Below are 20,129 nucleotides of genomic sequence, written 5' to 3'. Positions count from 1 at the left end.
GCCCGACGGCTTTCATGGTCTCCAGTTCTGCTTTCATACGGGCCATGTCTTCGTCTGCATGAGACCAAAAAAGTGAACTGCCCGAGAAAGGCAGATTTAGTATTCTCGCCTGCGCTTCCGGCTTCAAGGCCGTCAATCTGAGCCAAGATGATCTTCTGGCTGTGATTCCATGGGCATAAGAATGCGCTGCTAGTGTTGCCCCATCTGCCGCTGCACTTTTGACCTGGTTAGAAACCAGACTTCCCTCGTGCAAAATTTCTTCAAAGTCCCGTCTATCCTCTGATGGAACTTTTTCAATGAACCTCTGGAGAGAGTCCAACAATGATCTATCATAGCGCCCCAGAAGCGCGGAGGCGCTGGCCACCTTTAAGCTAGAAGATGCCGAACCGCAAACTCTCCTCCCCCAAGAGTCTTGCGTCTTACTGTCTTTATCTGGGGGCACCGTTGAAGACCCCGCTACTGCATGCGTCTTTCTGGCAGCAGCGGTGATGACAGAATCCGGTGGAGGATCTGATCTTAGGAACAGAGGATCTTCCGGAGCCGGACGGTACTTTTTTAGAATCCGCGCCGGTGCAGATTTTGTGGTCGCTGGCGTGAGAAAAATATCCATTACTGGTTGTAGCAAACCAGGGACTAACGGCAACAGTGGGCGTGACACTGCTCGTTCATGAAGAGTTTCAAAGATTATGGAGGAGGTTATCTCCTGAACCGGCATAGGGATATTCAATTTTGTAGCTCCTCTACACAACACTTCCTGAAAAGTAGAGATATCATCCACCGGAGATACCCTGGAGGGTGGTGTCTCCGAGAGTGTCGGCGAATAATCCCTTCTGGATGATCTAGATGACGGGGAGGAAGAAGGGGCCCTACGGCGCCTTCTCTCCGATCTGGTCGACTCTCTCCTGTGGGAGGAGGATCTGGATCGCCTCCTTGGTGTTCGAGAGCGACGTCGAGATTCTCTTCCCCGAGAACGTGATCTGACCGGTCTCGCTGGGAAGTCCATGTCTCTTAACCTTGTTAGTGAGGCCTTAACTGCGTAAGACATAGCCGAGTCCTGAGGTATCTCTCTTGCGGGACTTTGAGGTACAGCATGTCCCTCTTCTAGCGGACTATTTTCTCTTGCAGGTACTGGAGATTGATTCACAATTTCCGGTGACTCGAACCTTGAACTCGAGCCCTCTGATCCTGAAGGCGAGATAGATATAAGACGTGGTGAATCATGTTCCGAAGTTGTATATACCAGTCTATGAGGGGATTTGCGCCTTGAGACTGGCCGGATCGTAAGGCGAACATGCGACACCTCCTGAGAACCCTCTGCAGAGGGCCGCCTCGACGGCGATAGGCCTATCACCGGAGACCTGGGACTTGACTCCTCGAGGATCAATGGAGATTTTTCTTGCCTCGACGTCGAGAACCTCGTCGTCGACGGAGGACTTGGTCTGAACGGAGGTCTAGACCCCGACGGGGAATCTCGCCTCGACGTTATGGACTTCTCCAAAGCCTTGGAGACCTGCGAATACGGAGGCACCTGCCTCGACGTCGACTCCGACGGAGGCACCTGCCTCGACGTCGACTCCGACGAAGGCTCCTGCCTCGACGTCGGTCTTGACGGAGGCGCCTGCCTCGACGTCGAATGCTCCGACGACGAATGCCTCGACGTCGCTATTCTCTTCGCCGACGATCGATCGTTCCTCGACGGCGAACTTGGTCTTGACGGCGATCTTGGTCTCGACGTCGACGTAGACTTCGGAGTCGAATGCCTACGAACCTCTTGTGACGTCGACTGATCTCTCACAGTCCTCGGCGTCGAATGATGTCTCTCTTAGACGTCGAAGTCGTCGACGACGAACGCATCCGCTTCGTCGCTGTATCTAAAGTCGACGACGATTTTCTTTTTGCAGCATGACTACCCCTGGACTCCTCACCTCTCAGCGACGATCCCGCCGCTGGAGTCTTCGACGCCGAGCCCGACGCCGATGGGGAGCAAACAGGGACCAGCTGCCTCGACGTCGACCGTTCTGATAAGCCGTAGAGTCTAATCCTCTCTCTCTCCTTTAAAGTCCTTTTAGAAAGGTCTTTACAATGATGACATGTTGCTGGAGAGTGAGAATCCGGCAGGCAGACAATACACACGTCATGTGTGTCTGAAGAGGCCTTCTTTTTTCCACAAGATGGACATGGAATAAATAAAGAAGGCATATTTCTGACAAAAATAGCAAAAAATACAGGATACTGACTTCTTCCCAGATATTAATAAGAGAAAGTCCAAAAAATTACTATAATGCAAATAATTCTTGACTAAAAAGTCAAAAAGAAGAGAGCTGAATTCCAGGGTCCTGACTGAAGGAGCCGGAAAGAACAACTGACCTAACTGTCACCCCTGAGGTATGATGGGATATGGAAGCCAGGGCTGCCTTAAAGGCACGGTGCCAGTTTTTACCTATACAGGGCTTTTCAGTCTCTATGGTATTGTATTGCAATGCAGCCTGCAGGCTAGCAATGTGTTGTAGATCTGTGTTTCCCACAGTTTTCTCTTTTTTGCTTTCTCATGAGTGTTTACCTCATTAAAATGGTGTTTTATTATACCTATATGTATTATTGGATGTGTATTTATACATTGCCTAGCCTTCTTTTTTAGGGGCTGCATTTGCTTGGGAAAAAATAATATATGTTTATACATATACAGAGCTGTATATATGTATGTTTTTTACATATATGATTTTATTATTTCCGGGGTCCCCGCACATGGGCGGGAATATTCAGTGCTTATGACTATTGATGAGGATCCCCTGGAAGAGAACTACTAGTGACCAATGTTTGAACCTGTACATGCTGGCCGCAAAGTATACTAAAACGAGCAATGAAACTATTTATTTAGGGTTCATGGACCTCGCGGCCGCATTTGACCATGTAAACAGGAGTAAACTCTGGTCGATGTTGAGCAAGTTGGGAATAGACCCAGGGCTGATTAACATACTGAGAGAACTACATCGAGACACTACAGCCAGGGTACGTTGCAACACTGATGGGGGGCTAACAGAAGCCTTCGCATGTACTAGTGGAGTAAGGCAGGGGTGTATCCTTGCCCCTTTTTTATTCACCCTCTACATCAACAACCTAGAGCAGTGTTTAATTAATCTAAACACTGACTGCCCAAAAGTAGGATCGCGTCACATTCCGGTCCTATTATATGCCGATGACGCGGTGCTGCTAGCCTGCACCCTGAAAGGTCTACAGATACTGATTGACGGCTTTGTTAAGTTTATGGAAGCCTTAGACCTCTCGGTTAATCTTGGTAAATCTTATGTGATGTCAGTAGGCAATAAATCACGCCCCAACTTTGTGTACAGGATTGGGGGCCACATATTGGAAAAAGTGAAGTCCTTTTCCTATTTGGGGCTACGATTCAATGAGTCATTAAAATTTTCCCCTCTAGTGGAGGAACGATGCGGAAAATTAATTGCCTCGAATGGAGCCATAGCGAGTTTTGGGAGGAGATTGGGCAGATGGTCCCCGGAACAAACCATGAATCTCTATAGTTCCATCTGCTGTTCAAAAGCTATGTATGGTGTGGAAGTGTGGGGATATGTAAATACGGATCAGCTGCAGCGCGAGGAAAATAAATTTTTCAGGTCAGTCTTAAAACTACCCCAGAGTATTCCAGCTGTTATTGCGCACAGAGAATTGGGGAGGCCTTATATCGAAGATATGGTCAAGTTTAGACCTATTTTAACTTGGCTTAAAATCTGGACAAATCCAGAAGCCGTACTGAGTAGGCTCATTTTAAAAGACTGCTTGACCAGATATAAAAGTATGAATATCCCATGGCTAAAATATGTTGAGGCTAACCTGGATAGCCTAGGCTACAAAGATTTGGTTACAAACCCAGAAGCAATCACCACTCAAGATAAAATGACACTAAAGAGATCCTTCATGGCCCAAAGAGACAGAAGGAGAACACTAGAGGAAGTGTCCAAAGGTGCGGTGATTGCTCATAACACGGTTAAGACCACCGAGGGGATGGAACCCTATCTCTATCTCATGCACAACGCCCAAGAGAGGTTTTTAATGTGTCATTTTAGGCTCAATCTTTTACCACATTTACTGGCAGATCCGCCAGGTTTTACAGTGTCAATTGAGCAGAAGGGTGCCTGCGGCTGCGACAATAGGTCTCCGCAGGACACCCTTCATTTTGTATTTTTTTGTCCTTTTTATTTAATGCCACGGCGGAAGTTTTTAATAGAAATTTTAAAAAGGGCAAAGCTGACACAAGCTAAACCTGCTCTGCTCTTTTTACAACAAGCTAACGAGCCGTTGACATTATGTTGTATGATGAATTTTATTAAAGTTGCGCTGAGACTAAGAGAAACTAGAGGGGAGGTTTTAATGTGATTATTATGGTATGTGTGGTCCGCCTTTTCCTGTGGTTCTAATGTAATATGATTTTTAGTTAACGGTCCGAGGGTGAGTCAACTGTGTCTCCCTTTGATGAATTGTAATTTCAGCCAGGGTTCTTAAGATGATTTAATTGTGTTTTTAAGGATAAACTAAATTGTCTGTATTTATATGACTTTTATGGTGTTTTTTAATCACCGAATAAAGAACTACTGACTGACAGTCTACAACCCGAGCAGCGTTGCCGGGTTGGAGACAGAAGTCACAGGTTCCCAGTCTCCCTGGGAGCGCAAATTGAGGGCGCTCAAACCAATCCTGACACTGCTCTCATGCTGGGACAGCAGCATCAGGATTGGCCACAGAGGATTCTGGGAGCCTGTCTGCAGAGGAGCAGAAGAGCGTGAGGCACCTGAAGGTAAATTCTTATTTTCTATTCTTATTTTTTCTGTTCTAGTCTCTCCCTGCCCGCCTCCCTTCCCTGCCCCTAGCGGCCACTGAATTATTCCTCTTGTGGAGAATGCATAACATCTTCTGAAATAAAAGGTGAACTAAAGAAAAGTCAATCAGGTATTGTAACTTGACTTTAAATCTCAAGACCACAAAGGCAATAGCAGAAAAATAACATAATTACTTTCTGCAGTTTCAGCTCCTTGTCCAAGCAGCTCAGAAGCAAACAGGATGTTTCTGAAGAGCTAAGAAATTAACCATGTGAAGTCATCAGGCTAAAATGGAGCATGAATTTACTTCTGCTACCGGTAGTATAGCTGCCCAGGCAGCAGCGAGAGGTTAAGGTGGTAAAAGTAAATTTTTTTAAAATTAATATTTATATAGAGTGCTACTCCACCCAAGATGAGTATGATTACACTTGACATAATAAGTACCATGGAGAGGTTAATTCCCATTTGCAGATATACCGAAAAATCACTAAGTGCTATAGTGAGTACACATGGAGGAGGGCTGTGCCGTAAGAGAACAGAAGAAATTAGGTTAAGAGTTCATGGAGGAGAGTTAAAATAATAGTCTCATAAAAATTGTTAGGGATGGGCGAAATTCATGGGTAACTGGAAAGTAAGGAGCAATAGAACTATCACATTAAAAGCGACTGAGGAGAGTTTTCATTTTTTTTAAGCTGAAGGAGATCATCTGGATGCGTAAGGTGTTCATGGAGAGTTCCATAGCTCACGAGCTGTCCCTTAAAATGTTGAGATGTAGCCAGACGAGATCTTTTAGTAATGAGCTGATGTTACAAAACTTTCTCATTCCAGGGTGTTGTCTTACTGCTGATTGGAACACACATTTTAAGGGGCGTAAGTAGGATGGTGGAGAGGGATACGGCAATCACATAGAGGAAAAGAAGTATGATGGAGAGGGACAGGAGAAAGACAGATGGTGGAAAGGGAGAAAAGAGGGGTGGAAAGAGAAAGATACAGAGACAGCCGGACTTTGGAGCGAGAGATACAACAATGAAGATGGAAAGGATGGCTGTGGAGAGGAGGATGGTGAAATGGGGATATTGGAGGGGTGAGGATAGTGATGGAGCAAAAGGAAAGGCAAAATAAAAGCTAAATTAAAGAACTTCCCCCCATTTGATAGGTAAACCTTTGGGACCATGTTACATTGAGACTTCGGGAGCCAAGCGGATAAAAGTACAGCGTGTATTTTGTTAAGTACAAGGTAATAAATAAGGAGCCCACATGCAGCCTTTTCCTCATGCATCAGACGCCCAACAAAGACTGAGCAGCCGATACAGGACAGCAGTGCAAGCCATAAAGCAGAAACTTAAAAGGAAACATAGCAACCAAAATACATTTACTTTTGACAAGTGAGCTCATAACAAGCTGTTAAAAGTACTGCGCACACAATACATTGCTGCAATGTCTTATGGCACAATAGAGCACTTTTAAAGTAGCACACAAAACAAGCATTGGCATAGCCAATAGGTCTCGCCTTTGGGACCTTATAAGTGTTTAGCGAGAGATATTGACTTTGCCGATGGCTTTAAGATGAGCTGTACAGTCGTCTGCAGCATGCGGACATGGGACCCGGGCGCACTTCTCTACAGGGTGTATTAGAGTGCAGCGGTCTTTCCGCCATGCACGCATTAACCCACTAAGCTGTTTGTATACCTTAGAAGGATGAGAGGCAGATTGGCCTACCTAAGAAATAATACTGTGGCCAGCATGCTATACAAAAGTTTCGGTGGTGCATGCATTAACCCACTAAGCTGCCTATATCTTCAAGATCTTTCCCCATGCCTTGGCCTCCATGGGACCCGGGCGCACTTCCCCACAGGGTGTATTAGAGTGCAGCGGTGTACCTTACTTGGCAGCTGCGCCAAGTCCCTGAGACGTTTCTCAATGTTTAATGAAGTGGCCCCCGAAGGGTGACCTAAATATTATAAAGGCGTGAAAATGCTGCTGCTTTATCTCGAAAACTGCAACATGTGGCGAAGATGTACTGGTATTAATGAACACTACAATGCTGTGGCCAGCATGCTATACAAATGTTTCTGCAGTGCACACATTAACCCACTAAGCTGTCTGTATACCTTAGAAGGAAGAGAGGCAGATTGGCCTACCTAAAAAAAATAATCCTGTGGCCAGCATGCTATACAAAAGTTTCGGCGGTGCACGCATTAACCCACTAAGCTGGTTGTATACCTCAGAAGGATGAGAGGCAGATTGGCCTACCTAAGAAATAATCCTCTGGCCAGCATGCTATACAAAGGTTTCGGCTGTGCACGTATTAACCCACTTAGCTGCCTATATCTTTAAGATCTTTCCCCCATGCCTTGGCCTCCATGGGACCCGGGCACACTTCCCCACAGGGTGTATTAGAGTGCAGCTGTGTACTTTACTTGGCAGCTGCGCCAAGTCCCCGAGCCGTTTGTCACTGTTTAAAGAAGCGGCTCCCAAAGGGTGACATAAATATAATAAAGGCGTGAAAATGCTGCTGCTCTACCTTGTATTAATAAACACTACAATCCTGTGGCCAGCATGCTATGCAAATGTTTCTGCTGTGCACGCATTAACCCACTAAGCTGTCCGTATACCTCAGAAGGATGAGAGGCAGATTGATCACACTATCGGAATAAAAAAGACATTTAGGATTAACTTGCCTACTTTTTTACATTTGTGGTGTTTTTTCTACAATTAAATTTTCACTTTCAGCAAGCCTGGTCCGCGGTCCCTTAAGTGAAACCAGTCGGCTGCTCATAAGAACAAACAAAGAAGAGTGGGAGGGGGTGCAAATGGCACGCAAGATGCTAGCAAAACAAGCATTTGCAATGCAATAGGTCTCGCATTATAAAAGTGTGAGCAGTTGGCATTGCTAATAATAATGCAACACTAGCTATTGGCATTGTAAATGATGCCATTTATTTTTTGTGTTTGTTTTATAAAATAGATAAAAAAGGCATTGGCATGAACAATGACAATAGCTGAAACTTTTGCAAATGCAAGACCTATTGCATTGCAAATGCTTGTTTCAGTACTGCAGGCTTTTTTAAAATTTTAGTCACTACTCAAAATGAAATCCATGTTATCAGCGTTGCCAGTGCTCCTTTATGTTTAATGCCCTAAATGAAACACAATGTTCTAAGCAGATTGCTAAACAGCATCTCCAGCCCCGATCACAATGTCTCACTTCATGCTGGACAGTGGGCACCCTGTTTTTATGCAGCGCCAAGATGGGGTGAACTAAAGCACAGACTGAGGTCTGTCCGCCTCCGAGGCTCAAAGCATTCCTTGCAACAGTCCGCTGTGTCAAGGTATTGCCATGTGTACAGCACACACTCTGCAACAGCAAGTGGTTTCAAAGTTGGGGGTGACTTCCCAAACTTTCCCGAGGTTTCATCGTGTTTGGTGACAGCGTATTTATGCTGACAGCCAAAAAAACGGTTTGTGGTTGTGTGTGTGGTTGTGTGTGTGTGTGGTTGTGTGTGGGTGGTTGTGTGTGGGTGGTTGTGTGTGGGTGGTTGTGTGTGAGTGGTTGTGGTTGTGTGTTTGTGTTATTGTGTGTGTGGTTGTGTGTGTGGGGGAGTGGGGGTGGTTGTGTGTGAATGTGGTTGTGTGTGTGGTTGCGTGTGTGTGGTTGTGGTTGTGTGTGTGGTTGTGTGTGTGGTTGTGTGTGTGTAGTGGTTGTTTGTGGTTTTGTGTGTGTGTGTGAGTGGTTGTGGTTGTGTTTGTTTGTGGTTTTGTATGTGTGTTTGTGGTTGTGTGTGGTTCTGTGTGTGTGCGTGGTTCTGTGTGTGTGTGTGGTTGTGTGTTGTGGTTGTGTGTGTGGTTGTGGGTTGTGGTTGTGTGTGGTGGTGTGGTGGTGTGTGTGGTTGTGTTATTGTGTGTGTGGTTGTGGTTGTGTGTGTGTGTGGTTGTGGTTGGGGGGATTGGAGAGGGCCGAGGTATGGAAGGAGGAAAGAAGAGGAAAGGGGATGTAAAATTAGTGAGAAGTGTGCCAGGAAGGCAAAGAGAGAAATAAAGAGAACAGGAGGTTCAGTGGGGATAGAATGTGAGAGAAGAGAAAGTGAAGGGGAAGTGAAGTGAGGACAGCAATAGGAAGGTGTCGGATTTATGAGGAGACTAGATAGGGGGAAGGAGAGTGGAGGCATACTAGAGGAGATGAAATGGGATCTAAAGATGATAGAAGGGCAGGGGGAGACGAGTGAACATCGATGGAAAAAGAGGAAGATGGAGGGTGGAGACCTAAAAGGTGATAAGATGAGGCAGGATAGGGAGGGGCGAGTACAGAAAGAGCAGAAGCTGTGGAAGGAGAGAAAAGAAAATAGAAATGGAGAAGCATGGGGAGGGGGCAGGAAAGAGATGGGGAGGTGAGTGAATAAAGAGTGGGAGAGAAAGACCAGGAGAAAAGGATGGAAGGTGGAGAGAAGAGGGGGGGAGTGGCTGAGATAAGGGTGAGGATGTAGGTGGAAGAAAGAAACTAAAAGAGATGGGAGTGGAATGAGACTAGAGGAGAGGGAGGCAGGAGAAGAGAGGGGCAAGAAATAGATAAGGAGGGCGGGGGGAAGCGAGGCCAGAGGAGAGGGAGGCTGGAGAGGGGGCAAGAAAGAGATGAGGAGGGTGGGGGGGTAGCGAGGCCAGAGGAGAGGGAGACTGGAGAGGAGGGAGGCAAGAAAGATGTGGAGGGAAGCGAGGCGAGAGGAGAGGGAGGCTGTAGAGGGGGCAAGAAAGAGATGGGGAGGGGGTAGGCCAGAGGGGAGGGAGGCTGGAGAGGAGAGGGGCAGGAAAGAGAGATGGGGGGAACGAGGCCAGAGGAGAGGGAGGCTGGAGAGGGGGCAAGAAAGAGATGGGGGGGAGCCCAGAGGGGAGGGAGGCTGGAGAGGAGAGGGGCAAGAAAGAGAGATGGGGAAAGCGAGGCTAGAGGAGAGGGAGGCTCGAGAGGGGGCAAGAAAGAGATGAGGAGGGTGGGGGGCAGCGAGGCCAGAGGGGAGGGAGACTGGAGAGGAGAGGGGCAAGAAAGAGATGGTGAGGGGGGGCGAGGCCAGAGGGGAGGGAGGCTGGAGAGGAGGGAAGCAAGAAAGAGATGTGGAGGGCAGGGAGGGAAGTGAGGTCAGAGGGGAGGGAGGCTGGAGACGGGGCAAGAAAGAGATGAGGAGGTTGGGGGGGGGGGGGGTTAGCGAGGTCAGATGAGCTGTGAAGCATTCAGACTGTCCTGAAGGAAATAAGGTGCGAGGTCGGGGTGAGGCCAGAAAGAGTTGAGAAGGGAGGATGGAGAGGGGGGAGATTAGATGAATATGTGGCGGTGGGGACGGAAAACGTGCTAGAAGCAAGAGAATAAAAGAGGTGTGGAGAAGAGAAGGGTTTTTATGCAGGTAGAGGGGTAGAAGGACGCTGCAAGGCGAGAAAAGAACATCGGAAGATGAGAAAGAGGGGTGAGGGAGAATAGAAGGAGATGAGGATGGAAAAGCAGAAGGAGAGAAAATAAGGACAATGAGGCGAGAGTGGAGAAGATAACGAGATACAGTTGAGACGATGGTGGTGGAGACGAAAACAATGAGATACGGATGAGAGGATGAGACGGAGGCTGGAGAAGTGAAGGGCGGGAGAAGGGTGGGGGAGCGAGCATAGGAAAAGGGAGAGGAAAGGCTTCCGAGGGAATAGTGGAGAGGAGAAAAGGAAGGCCGTGAGGCGCAGAGGGAAGAGGTGAAAGAATGAAATGTGGAAGCGTAATAAGGGAAGAAAAGAAAGTGAGGGAGGAGGCTCAAGGGTGGGATATTGTAAGAAATGGGTGGCAAAGAGAAGTGATGGGAAGGAAGAAAGTGGAGGAGAGAACATTAAAAGAGAGTGCTGCTCTAGATGGGACACGAGGAAAGGGAGTACAGGGCATGAAAAGGGTGTGTGCACACTTAAGAGTGTGCACCTGAAGATGCGTAAAGGAAGTGAGAGGGAGCAAAGGGAGGGCTGGGGAAGTAATGATGTGGAAGAAGTGAGACGTAGGCTGAGATGGGGAGTAGAGGAGTAGGTGCAATGGCATGGTATAATGAGGGGGAGTGACGTAGGAGAGAAGGAGCGTGAGAGAGAGGTTAAGAGAGGGACATGTGGTGGTGTGCATCAGGAGGTACTGGGACAAAGGCAGTCAGAGAACGAGGGAAATGAGACAGACCACGCGTAGAAAGAGACAGCAAAGTGGGGAGGATGGTTATAGGATTAGAGGCGGCGCAGGTAGAAATGTGGGGAAAGAGGTGAGACGCGGAAGGACTGCATGGTGCACGCGGGAAGGAGGGGAGGAACAAGGGAGGGGAAGGAAGCACACTAAGTGGAAAGGGGGCAGGGGATATAACGAAAAAGGAAGAACAAAAACGGAGGTTGGATGGGCAAAGGAAGAAAGAGGCGACACGCGAACTGGAATAAATGAAACTAAAAAGGAGGAAACTGGAGGAAACAAGCATTGGCCACAAAAGTCATCGCGATCACGATCGCTGTGAAAGCGAAAGTGATCGCGATGATGCGCTAAAACACGCAAGGGATGCGTGCGCAAGCACGCATGCTTGTTGCGCGTTCTAGCAAGCTGGCTAAAAAGCTGGGGGGAAAAATGCTACCGCCGGCCACAGCTTGTGCGCGCCCGCACACATGCACTGCAAGCTGTAGCCGGCGGTAGCATTTTTTGAAGCCCTCACTTAAGGTCTCGCCAGACCAGCGCCCAAGCGCTGGGTCAGGCGAGATCTAAACAGCAGTTCAATAGAAATAGTGGGGGCGGGCACAGGAATGCATCTGCCAGAGTGGGAGGGGGGTGCAAATGGCACGCAAGCTGCTAATTAAAAACAGTAGCTCAAGAGAAATGGTGGGGGTGGGCACAGGAATGCAGCTGCCAGCCTGCGTGCCGCTGCTTGCTCCCGAGAGCAAAATGCCGTGGGAGTGACACATTAGAAAAGAGGTGGGACATGCACCCACCTTTTGCCATTTGCTTGCTTTCATTATTGAAAGACACACACAAAGGCCAATCCAATGTCATCCAATGTGTGTGAGTTGCCAAACAGACACGGAGAAGTTCGGAGTGCTCACAAGAAGCCTCCCATAGAGCAGCCTAGAAAACCAAAAAGGGGGTTCTGGCTCGTGTGGCAGCAAGGCCAAACCAATTATAATATAGGAACAAAAAGACGAGCCAATGCTACGTGTAGATTTACCTAAAATTTTTCTGTTCCCAGAATAAAACAAGGGCCCAGACAACCAATTATTCCGTTGGATTTAATCTTGTGACTAATTTTTAGTTCACATTTAGAAACATTTTGAGTCTTAGCAATACATATACCTTACAAAAACATGAAAAGCACATAACTTAATAATGACAATATTAGAAACAATTAGACACCACTATATTCATTCAAACAATCACCCATGAGGACAACATTCATACTACTCATACTGCTCATCCAACCAAACTAACGTACAACATGAGACAAAAAATCTTCATTCAATAAATCTTTTACAAAAAAGGGCCATCGAATCAATGCTGTGCATAATAATGAAACTTAAAGCTGTTTTTTCGCACGATTGGCCGTAGCAAACACCAGGGTCTACGCGTTTCGAATCCCTTTGTTGAGGGGATTCTCGTCAGGACCAACACTTGACTGCAAATAAAGCAGAGAAACAAAAATTTACTAAGCTGGCCCACCATGTGAGTGAAAGGCCGCATTGTCGAAAAAATCTTACCTTAAACTAAGGCACAGGGAACTCTGCCCAACCCTAAAGAAAGGGAAAGTCAAAATTGTTATCTATTTCTATAGCAACACTAGTTTCAAAGAACCAATAGTCTAATGACAACCACTAATCGAAAACACCTTTCTACATCCGTTTTAACCAACATATTCACGCAACATAGAAACGACATGAATACACAGTCTAGTTTTGATTTGTCAGACTTACGGGTGTGTGGAACGGTGTCAGGGTGTCTGAAGGGATTTATTTTCAAAAAAACAGGACGACCACAGGGTGTTCCGACTGCAAATGGATACTAACGAATATCTGAAAGCACCCATGCGCTTCCCGCGCATGGGTTAAAGGTGCTCCAATAGGCAAACAGGTACCTTATGGGTGATCAACCATCCGAGAACAGACACACGGACCACGCCGACTCTGCAGGTAACCGCTCCTCGCTTTCCAAACATAGCTCGCACAAGCGGTTGGAGCGTTCAGGCATTCAGTAATCTGACGGAACCTATTCTCTCCTTTAGCTGTCTCCAAATCGGCCGACTGAGTTTACGCCGCGCCAGCTCCTGCTACGGGCAGGAGACGATCGAGCAGTGGATTGATTCCTTTCTCCGGAGGTAAGCGCCCTGAGAACACTGCGCAACCTTTTTAAACCACTGCAGGCTAAACATGGTAGGCGAAAGAACGCGCCTTGATTCCCCTCCATTCATGCTTTCAGATATTCGTTAGTATCCATTTGCAGTCGGAACACCCTGTGGTCGTCCTGTTTTTTTGAAAATAAATCCCTTCAGACACCCTGACACCGTTCCACACACCCGTAAGTCTGACAAATCAAAACTAGACTGTGTATTCATGTCGTTTCTATGTTGCGTGAATATGTTGGTTAAAACGGATGTAGAAAGGTGTTTTCGATTAGTGGTTGTCATTAGACTATTGGTTCTTTGAAACTAGTGTTGCTATAGAAATAGATAACAATTTTGACTTTCCCTTTCTTTAGGGTTGGGCAGAGTTCCCTGTGCCTTAGTTTAAGGTAAGATTTTTTCGACAATGCGGCCTTTCACTCACATGGTGGGCCAGCTTAGTAAATTTTTGTTTCTCTGCTTTATTTGCAGTCAAGTGTTGGTCCTGACGAGAATCCCCTCAACAAAGGGATTCGAAACGCGTAGACCCTGGTGTTTGCTACGGCCAATCGTGCGAAAAAACAGCTTTAAGTTTCATTATTATGCACAGCATTGATTCGATGGCCCTTTTTTGTAAAAGATTTATTGAATGAAGATTTTTTGTCTCATGTTGTACGTTAGTTTGGTTGGATGAGCAGTATGAGTAGTATGAATGTTGTCCTCATGGGTGATTGTTTGAATGAATATAGTGGTGTCTAATTGTTTCTAATATTGTCATTATTAAGTTATGTGCTTTTCATGTTTTTGTAAGGTATATGTATTGCTAAGACTCAAAATGTTTCTAAATGTGAACTAAAAATTAGTCACAAGATTAAATCCAACGGAATAATTGGTTGTCTGGGCCCTTGTTTTATTCTGGGAACAGAAAAATTTTAGGTAAATCTACACGTAGCATTGGCTCGTCTTTTTGTTCCTATATCCCATAGAGCAGAGCATGCGCGCTGCGCTAGGCTCGACCTAAAAACTATGGAGGCTAATGGCCAAAAGAGGAATCCTTGACCGGGTCTGAATAATTGAAGAAAATCCCAAATTTACTGGCATCGAGCTTCAACCAGTTTTGGGAAATTCACAATTTGACCAATCTGATGAAGGAAATTAATATAGCGGCCTTGTAAAAAACAAATCCACACTCAATCTGAGGAAGATCTGTTCTCATCAGCGTACAAGATTATGGGGAAGGGAAAGGAAGGTAGCAGGGAGGCAAGATCCTGTGTAAATAAAGGTGAAACAGCAAGGGCAAAGCAAGGACCACTGAGGAGAGAGGCAGATCTGAATATGTGCAGACAATGATTTGTCCTGGGTCATGAAAAATGAAGAAAGCCAGTCTAGAACTTGACTCTACATGCAGATAAACATGAGGTGCTTGAGAAGGAGTTGGTGGTAGACTCTACTGAATGCCAGAAGACCCATTGTGACCTTAACTAGGGATTCTCAATTGCAGACATGAAAATATATATGGATGCAAACACAGACATAAACACAAACACACTTGTATATAAACATATGTAAGTATTCCTTCACAGCACTATAACCAATGATGTGGTTCCATACCTTTGAAGGGATCAAATCCCATGTTAATCTTTTTCTCTACAGCAGTTTCAATCTCCCTTTTCTTTACACACTGGATTCCCAGGTTGCTGTAGCTGTTGAGATAAGTAAAGAGAAACGTCAACCTCAATGGCCACTTTCTGGTTCATCTCAGTAGTCTAAGAACAGAAAACAAAGTTTACTAAGCTATTAGATGCTAAGAGATGGCTCACATTCGCTAGTCAAAACGCATGTTTAGCTGTCAAAACCCTTCACAAATTCCCTTGCATCTGGATGAAGATAAAGCTAAACAAAGCAGACAAGGTCACAGGCACACCTACACATTGCAATGACTTGCCTGAAACATGGAGTGTTTCTAAAAGGCCATATTAATCATGCAGTGGAAGTATCTGTTAATATGCGTTTTCCCCAGCCAGAACTTGCATAAAAATCCCACCTCATACACAATCCCACCAACATCCTCCTGAAAATATAGCTAAGGTGCATGTGAAAGGAGCAAATCACAATTACCAGGCTCTAGATGTTGACTTTTCTACCTTTGAATGACATCTATAAAGCGTTACTTTTTACTTTTATTTCTTTTTACACTTGCGATTTGATGCTTTATCCTGAGACTCACATAAATTTATCAATCCAATTTCCCGATTACCATTCACCTGTTATTTTCTCCACCTCCATTTGCTCTTTATTGCCCTCCCTTTACCAAAATACCTATATGTCCTGCTCTCTTTGTCCAACTTCCTCCTCCTACCTTAAGACTTTTAGAGGCCATATGGATTTCATACATCATTGACAAACAGTAATCTAAGCTATTTTTCACTTGATTTATGTATGTATGATATATGCACCTGAGTGGGTATCCAGGTACTAGGGCAACTGTGTAGGTGTGTGGTCCCCAAGGTGCTTATATGAAGAGCCATGTTTTCAGCTTCTTGCGGAACTCAAGAAGTGAGGAGGAGACTCTGGTGTGTTAAGGGAGGTTGTTCCATGTCTTGGGTGCAATGTAGGAGAACGAGCGACCTCCAGTCTTGTTTTTGCGGATGCAGGAAGTGAGTGAGAGTGAGGCAGAGCGCAGGTGTGTGATGGTGTGATGAAAGTGTAAGCAGCTGGAAACTCTTTAGTGCTTTACATGATATGAGAAAAGACAAAACAGCAGTCTGCTTGTCAATTTTCAGCACTACCAGAGTTGCAATACATACAAAACTGCTTGAGTTCAAGCAATACATGTAAACCTTTAGAAATGTCAACACTGCATTATGGTATTGGACTGATCTGGCAGAAAGGAAAATGCTACTTACCCAATATGCATCTGTTTTTGGCAGGTAGAGCTGCAGATTCACATGATTTGCATAGCCCGCCTTCTAGTGTTGGGTCCCGATGTTTACACTTTGCTTTTGTTCGAAGAAGTCTTTTCCAGTCACAAGGTAGGTGACTCCTCCTTTCGGTGATAGTGTGCATTGGCATCGACTTCAATGTTAGATTGTTTGCCGCAGAGGGTGATAATGGAGTTAGTAAGAGTAGTAAGAGATGCCCATGTATGTGTGTATCTAAGTAAGATATTACTGCAACAGGTATAGGTACCCGGGGAGGCGGGTGGGCGCATGTGAATATACAGCTCTACATGCCAAGAACAGATGGATACTGGGTAAGTAGCATTTTCCGTTCAAGGCATGTGAGCTGTAGATTACATGCTTTGCATAGACTATATAGAATATATAGAATCAGTACATTGAAACGAGAGGAGGATATGCCGGACGTTTGCGGAGCACGTTGGTATTAAAAAGAATTTGACCTGAGATTACGAAGAGTTAAACGAAGAAGGCCAGGCCAACCTTAGAAGATGCAAGGACATTGAGGATTCCGATACCGATGAATGGGGCCAGAGTAGAAGCCCACCTGTTCTGAAGCGAGACTGGCTTAGCTTGGATTAATATACAGATTATATCCCCGTCCTGAGGTAGCCAAAAAGAAAGTGGAGGCTGAAACGTGAATGCGTCGACACATAGACGAAGGAGGAGTCCACCTATTGTTGGTATTAAAACATGAGTTTTATGGCATAACAAATTAAGATAGAGTGCTAATACCTTTTTTGCCAATAGGACTACCTTCGAATGTATCACTAGGATCGAGAAGTGTACATTTTTAGGAAATATTTTAGGGGAAAATATTTTGGATTGAGTTATTTTATACATGAGTATGTATATATGGATTATTCTGTAACTTATTTTTGTATTTTTGTAACAAATGTGTTTAGTTTTGTGTACCATTCGTTTTGATGCTCACCGATGGATATTTGTGCCGTTAAAAAATAATTATCAAATTTGCCATAAGAAATAGGCTATTGCCAAGGTAATTAATAAACTCTTGTGCAAAAACAAAAGAATGATCTATCCCTCTATACCATCTGTTTATATATTCTAGATGTTTCTATGTCCAGGTATAGGAGGGTCATTTGGGCATTCCCCGTAGTGTCCTTTTTGGATTTGCATAGACTATACAGCAGTTATCTTCCAAAGCGGTGGTTAACCTGTAACTGTTGCAGTTGTCTGAAATAGTGTACGTAAAACTGCTTGGCCCACATTAGCTTGCTGTCTTACGAACACATCTACACAATAGTGTTTTGTGAATGTGAGGTGTAGACCAAGTTGCAGCTTTGCAGATATTATCTATGGCTATATTCCCTAAGAATGCCATAGAAGCCTCTAGTTTGCATGTGAAGTGTGCTCTAGGGGGAATTGTTAGTGTTCGTTTTGCTTTTGCATAGCATGTCTGAATGCACTTGACTATCCACCTTGTAATGCCTGATTTTCATAAAGGATTGCCTTGATGTGGTGGAGCAAAAGCGACAAACAGTTGTTTTGTGTTGCGGAAAGGTTTGGCCCTTTATACATAGTAAAGGAGTGCTCGTTTCACATCTAAAGTCTGCAAAGCACGTTCTGCCACAGAATCTGGTTAAGGGAAGTACACAGACAACTCAACAGATTGGTTGATATGAAAGGCAGAAATTACCTTTGGTAGGAATTTAGGGTTAGTCCGAAGAACCACTTTGTTTTGGTGTACTTGTAAAAATGGTTCTTCTATGGTTAGTGCCTGAAGCTCACCCACTCTCCTCAGTTATTGCAGTATATTACAAATCGCTTCCAATTTGCTGCATAGCATGCTCTTGTGGTAGGTCGCATAGCCTCTTTGATAATGTTCATGCAGTCTGGAACAAGATTAAGGTAGCCAAACTCTACGATTTCAGGAGCCTGATCGCAAGGTTGAGATGACTGGGATCTGGATGTCTTATCTCTCCATGGCCCTGAGTAAGAAGATTAAAAGTGAGGTGTAGTTTTTGATGAGGAACTACTGAGAGCTCCAACAAGGTTGTGAACCAGGGTTATCGGGCCCATGTGGGAGCAATTAGGATCAGTGTCAGGGATGCCTGCCTGAGCTTCCGAACCACTAATGCAATGAGTGGGAGAGGTGGAAAAGCGTAGGCAAATATCACTGACCAATTCATCCATATTGCATTGCCCTTGGACAATGGGTGTGGATGTCTGGATGCGAAGGTTGGGCATTTTGAGTTTAGGTTTGTGGCAAACAGATATATGTCCGGAAAACCCCACATTTGGAAAAATGGGATGAGAACTTGAGGGTGGAGTTCCCATTTGTGGATCTGTTGTCTTTGACGACTGAGCAGATCTGCAATCTGATTGTTTACTCCTGGAAGGTGTTCTGCAAGGAGATACATTTTGTGACATATGGCTCATCTCCAGATGGTCTGTGCTAGTTGTGACAGCTGGAGAGAGTGTGTCCCTCCCCCCTATTTTTGTATGTAGTTCATTGCTGTCATGTTGTCTGTACGGATCAGGACAGCTTTGCCTACTAGATGAGCTTAAAATGCTTTGAGCATAAGAAAAATCGCTAGAAGCTCTAGATGATTTTTGTGAAACTGCTTTCGCTACAGGGTCAACATGCCCTGAATTGTATGCATCTAGATGTGTGCTCCCCAATCAGTGAGCAATGTGTCTGCTGTTGGCAATATCTGTGGAATCGGGTCGATGAAGGGCCGCCCTTTTGAAAGGTTTTGTGTATTCCACCACTGCAGAGAGCGATGGATGCGGCCGTCCACCAACACTAGATCTGATAACAGACCCTGAGCCTGGTTCCACTGACGTGCTAAGCACCCCTGAAGGGGACGCATGTGAAGTCTTGTGTATGGGACTATTAGGATGCAAGACGCCATCATCCCTAGTAACTGTATGAACACTAGAGCTGGCAATGAGTGCTGAGGCTGAAACTGACCGAGTAGAGTCTGCATGTTTCGGATTCTGGCCGGATTGGGGTAGGCCAAAGCCTTTTGTGTATTTATTGTGGCTCCCAGGTACTCCTGTGTGTTGGATGGCTGTAGATGAGACTTGGACAGGTGTACTGTGAATCCAAGATTGTGAAGCAACTGCACTGTTTTGTGAGTGTGACGTAGACAGCTTTCTTGCGAGCTGGCTTTTATAAGCCAGTTGTCCAAATATGGAAAGACGTGAATGTGTTGTGTTCGAAGATGAGCTGCGACTACTGCCAGGCACTTGGTGAAAACTCTGGGTGTAGTAGTTACTCCGAATGGGAGCACTTTGAACTGATAGTGCTGTCCTGTTACTATGAACCTGAGGCACCTGCGGTGAGCAAGATGTATTGGGATACGAAATAGGCGTCCTTTAAGTCCAGAGTGGACAGAAAGTCGCCTTGTTGAAGGAGCGGGCGCACTTTCTGGAGTGTGACCATGTGAAAGTGGTCCTACTGAATGTATAGATTTAGTTCTCTGAGGTCTAGTATAGGCCTGAGAGAGCCGTCCTTCTTTTGGAATCCAGAAGTACAGAGAGTATACCCCGGCCCCTTGATATTTTAATGGAACTGGTTCTACATCCCCTTTCTCTAAGAGAGAGAGAACTTCTTGCTTTAGAAGAGTAAGATGTTCCTGTGACATTGTGCGTGATCTTGGAGGAATGTTTGGGGGAGTTTCTGTAAGTTTCAGTCTGTAACCATATTGGATAATTTGTATAACCAATTTGTCTGAGGTGATTATGTTCCAGACAGGGAGAAATTGGGAGAAACGGCCCGACAGAAGTGGAATGATCGGGGTAGCGGAAGGAAGTCACTGCTTGCTGTTTGCGGGGGAAGTGCATGTGGAGTTGCCTCTGCCTCTTCCCTTACCATTGTTTCCTATAAAACCTCCTCTGAAATAACCTCTTGATGAGGGCGATTGGTTGTTGCCCTTGTAAGAGAAGGAGGGATTTTCTGTGGAAATATTTTTGGAGCCACCCCTGTTAAAGGAGTGCCGAAAGGAACCCCTATTCGCAGGCAACTG

The 20,129-nt window shown here is 45.5% G+C and overlaps 1 protein-coding gene across 14 annotated transcripts in view; it reads right to left on the bottom strand.

Annotated features, from left to right (window-relative positions):
• RELB (RELB proto-oncogene, NF-kB subunit) overlaps positions 1-20,129 on the bottom strand; it is a 621,320-nt gene that overhangs the window by 238,895 nt on the left and 362,296 nt on the right. For all 14 annotated transcript variants that reach the window (XM_085625727.1, XM_085625725.1, XM_085625732.1 and 11 more), the window contains one exon: positions 14,789-14,880. In XM_085625727.1, coding sequence (XP_085481853.1) covers positions 14,789-14,880 — 92 coding nt within the window. The remainder of the gene's footprint in view (positions 1-14,788; positions 14,881-20,129) is intronic.

Source organism: Triturus cristatus, chromosome 9 (genome assembly GCF_964204655.1).
Source record: "Triturus cristatus chromosome 9, aTriCri1.1, whole genome shotgun sequence".
Lineage (NCBI taxonomy): Eukaryota > Metazoa > Chordata > Amphibia > Caudata > Salamandridae > Triturus > Triturus cristatus.
Note: the sequence above shows the minus strand (reverse complement) of the source record. Positions and strands in the feature narration are given on the sequence as shown.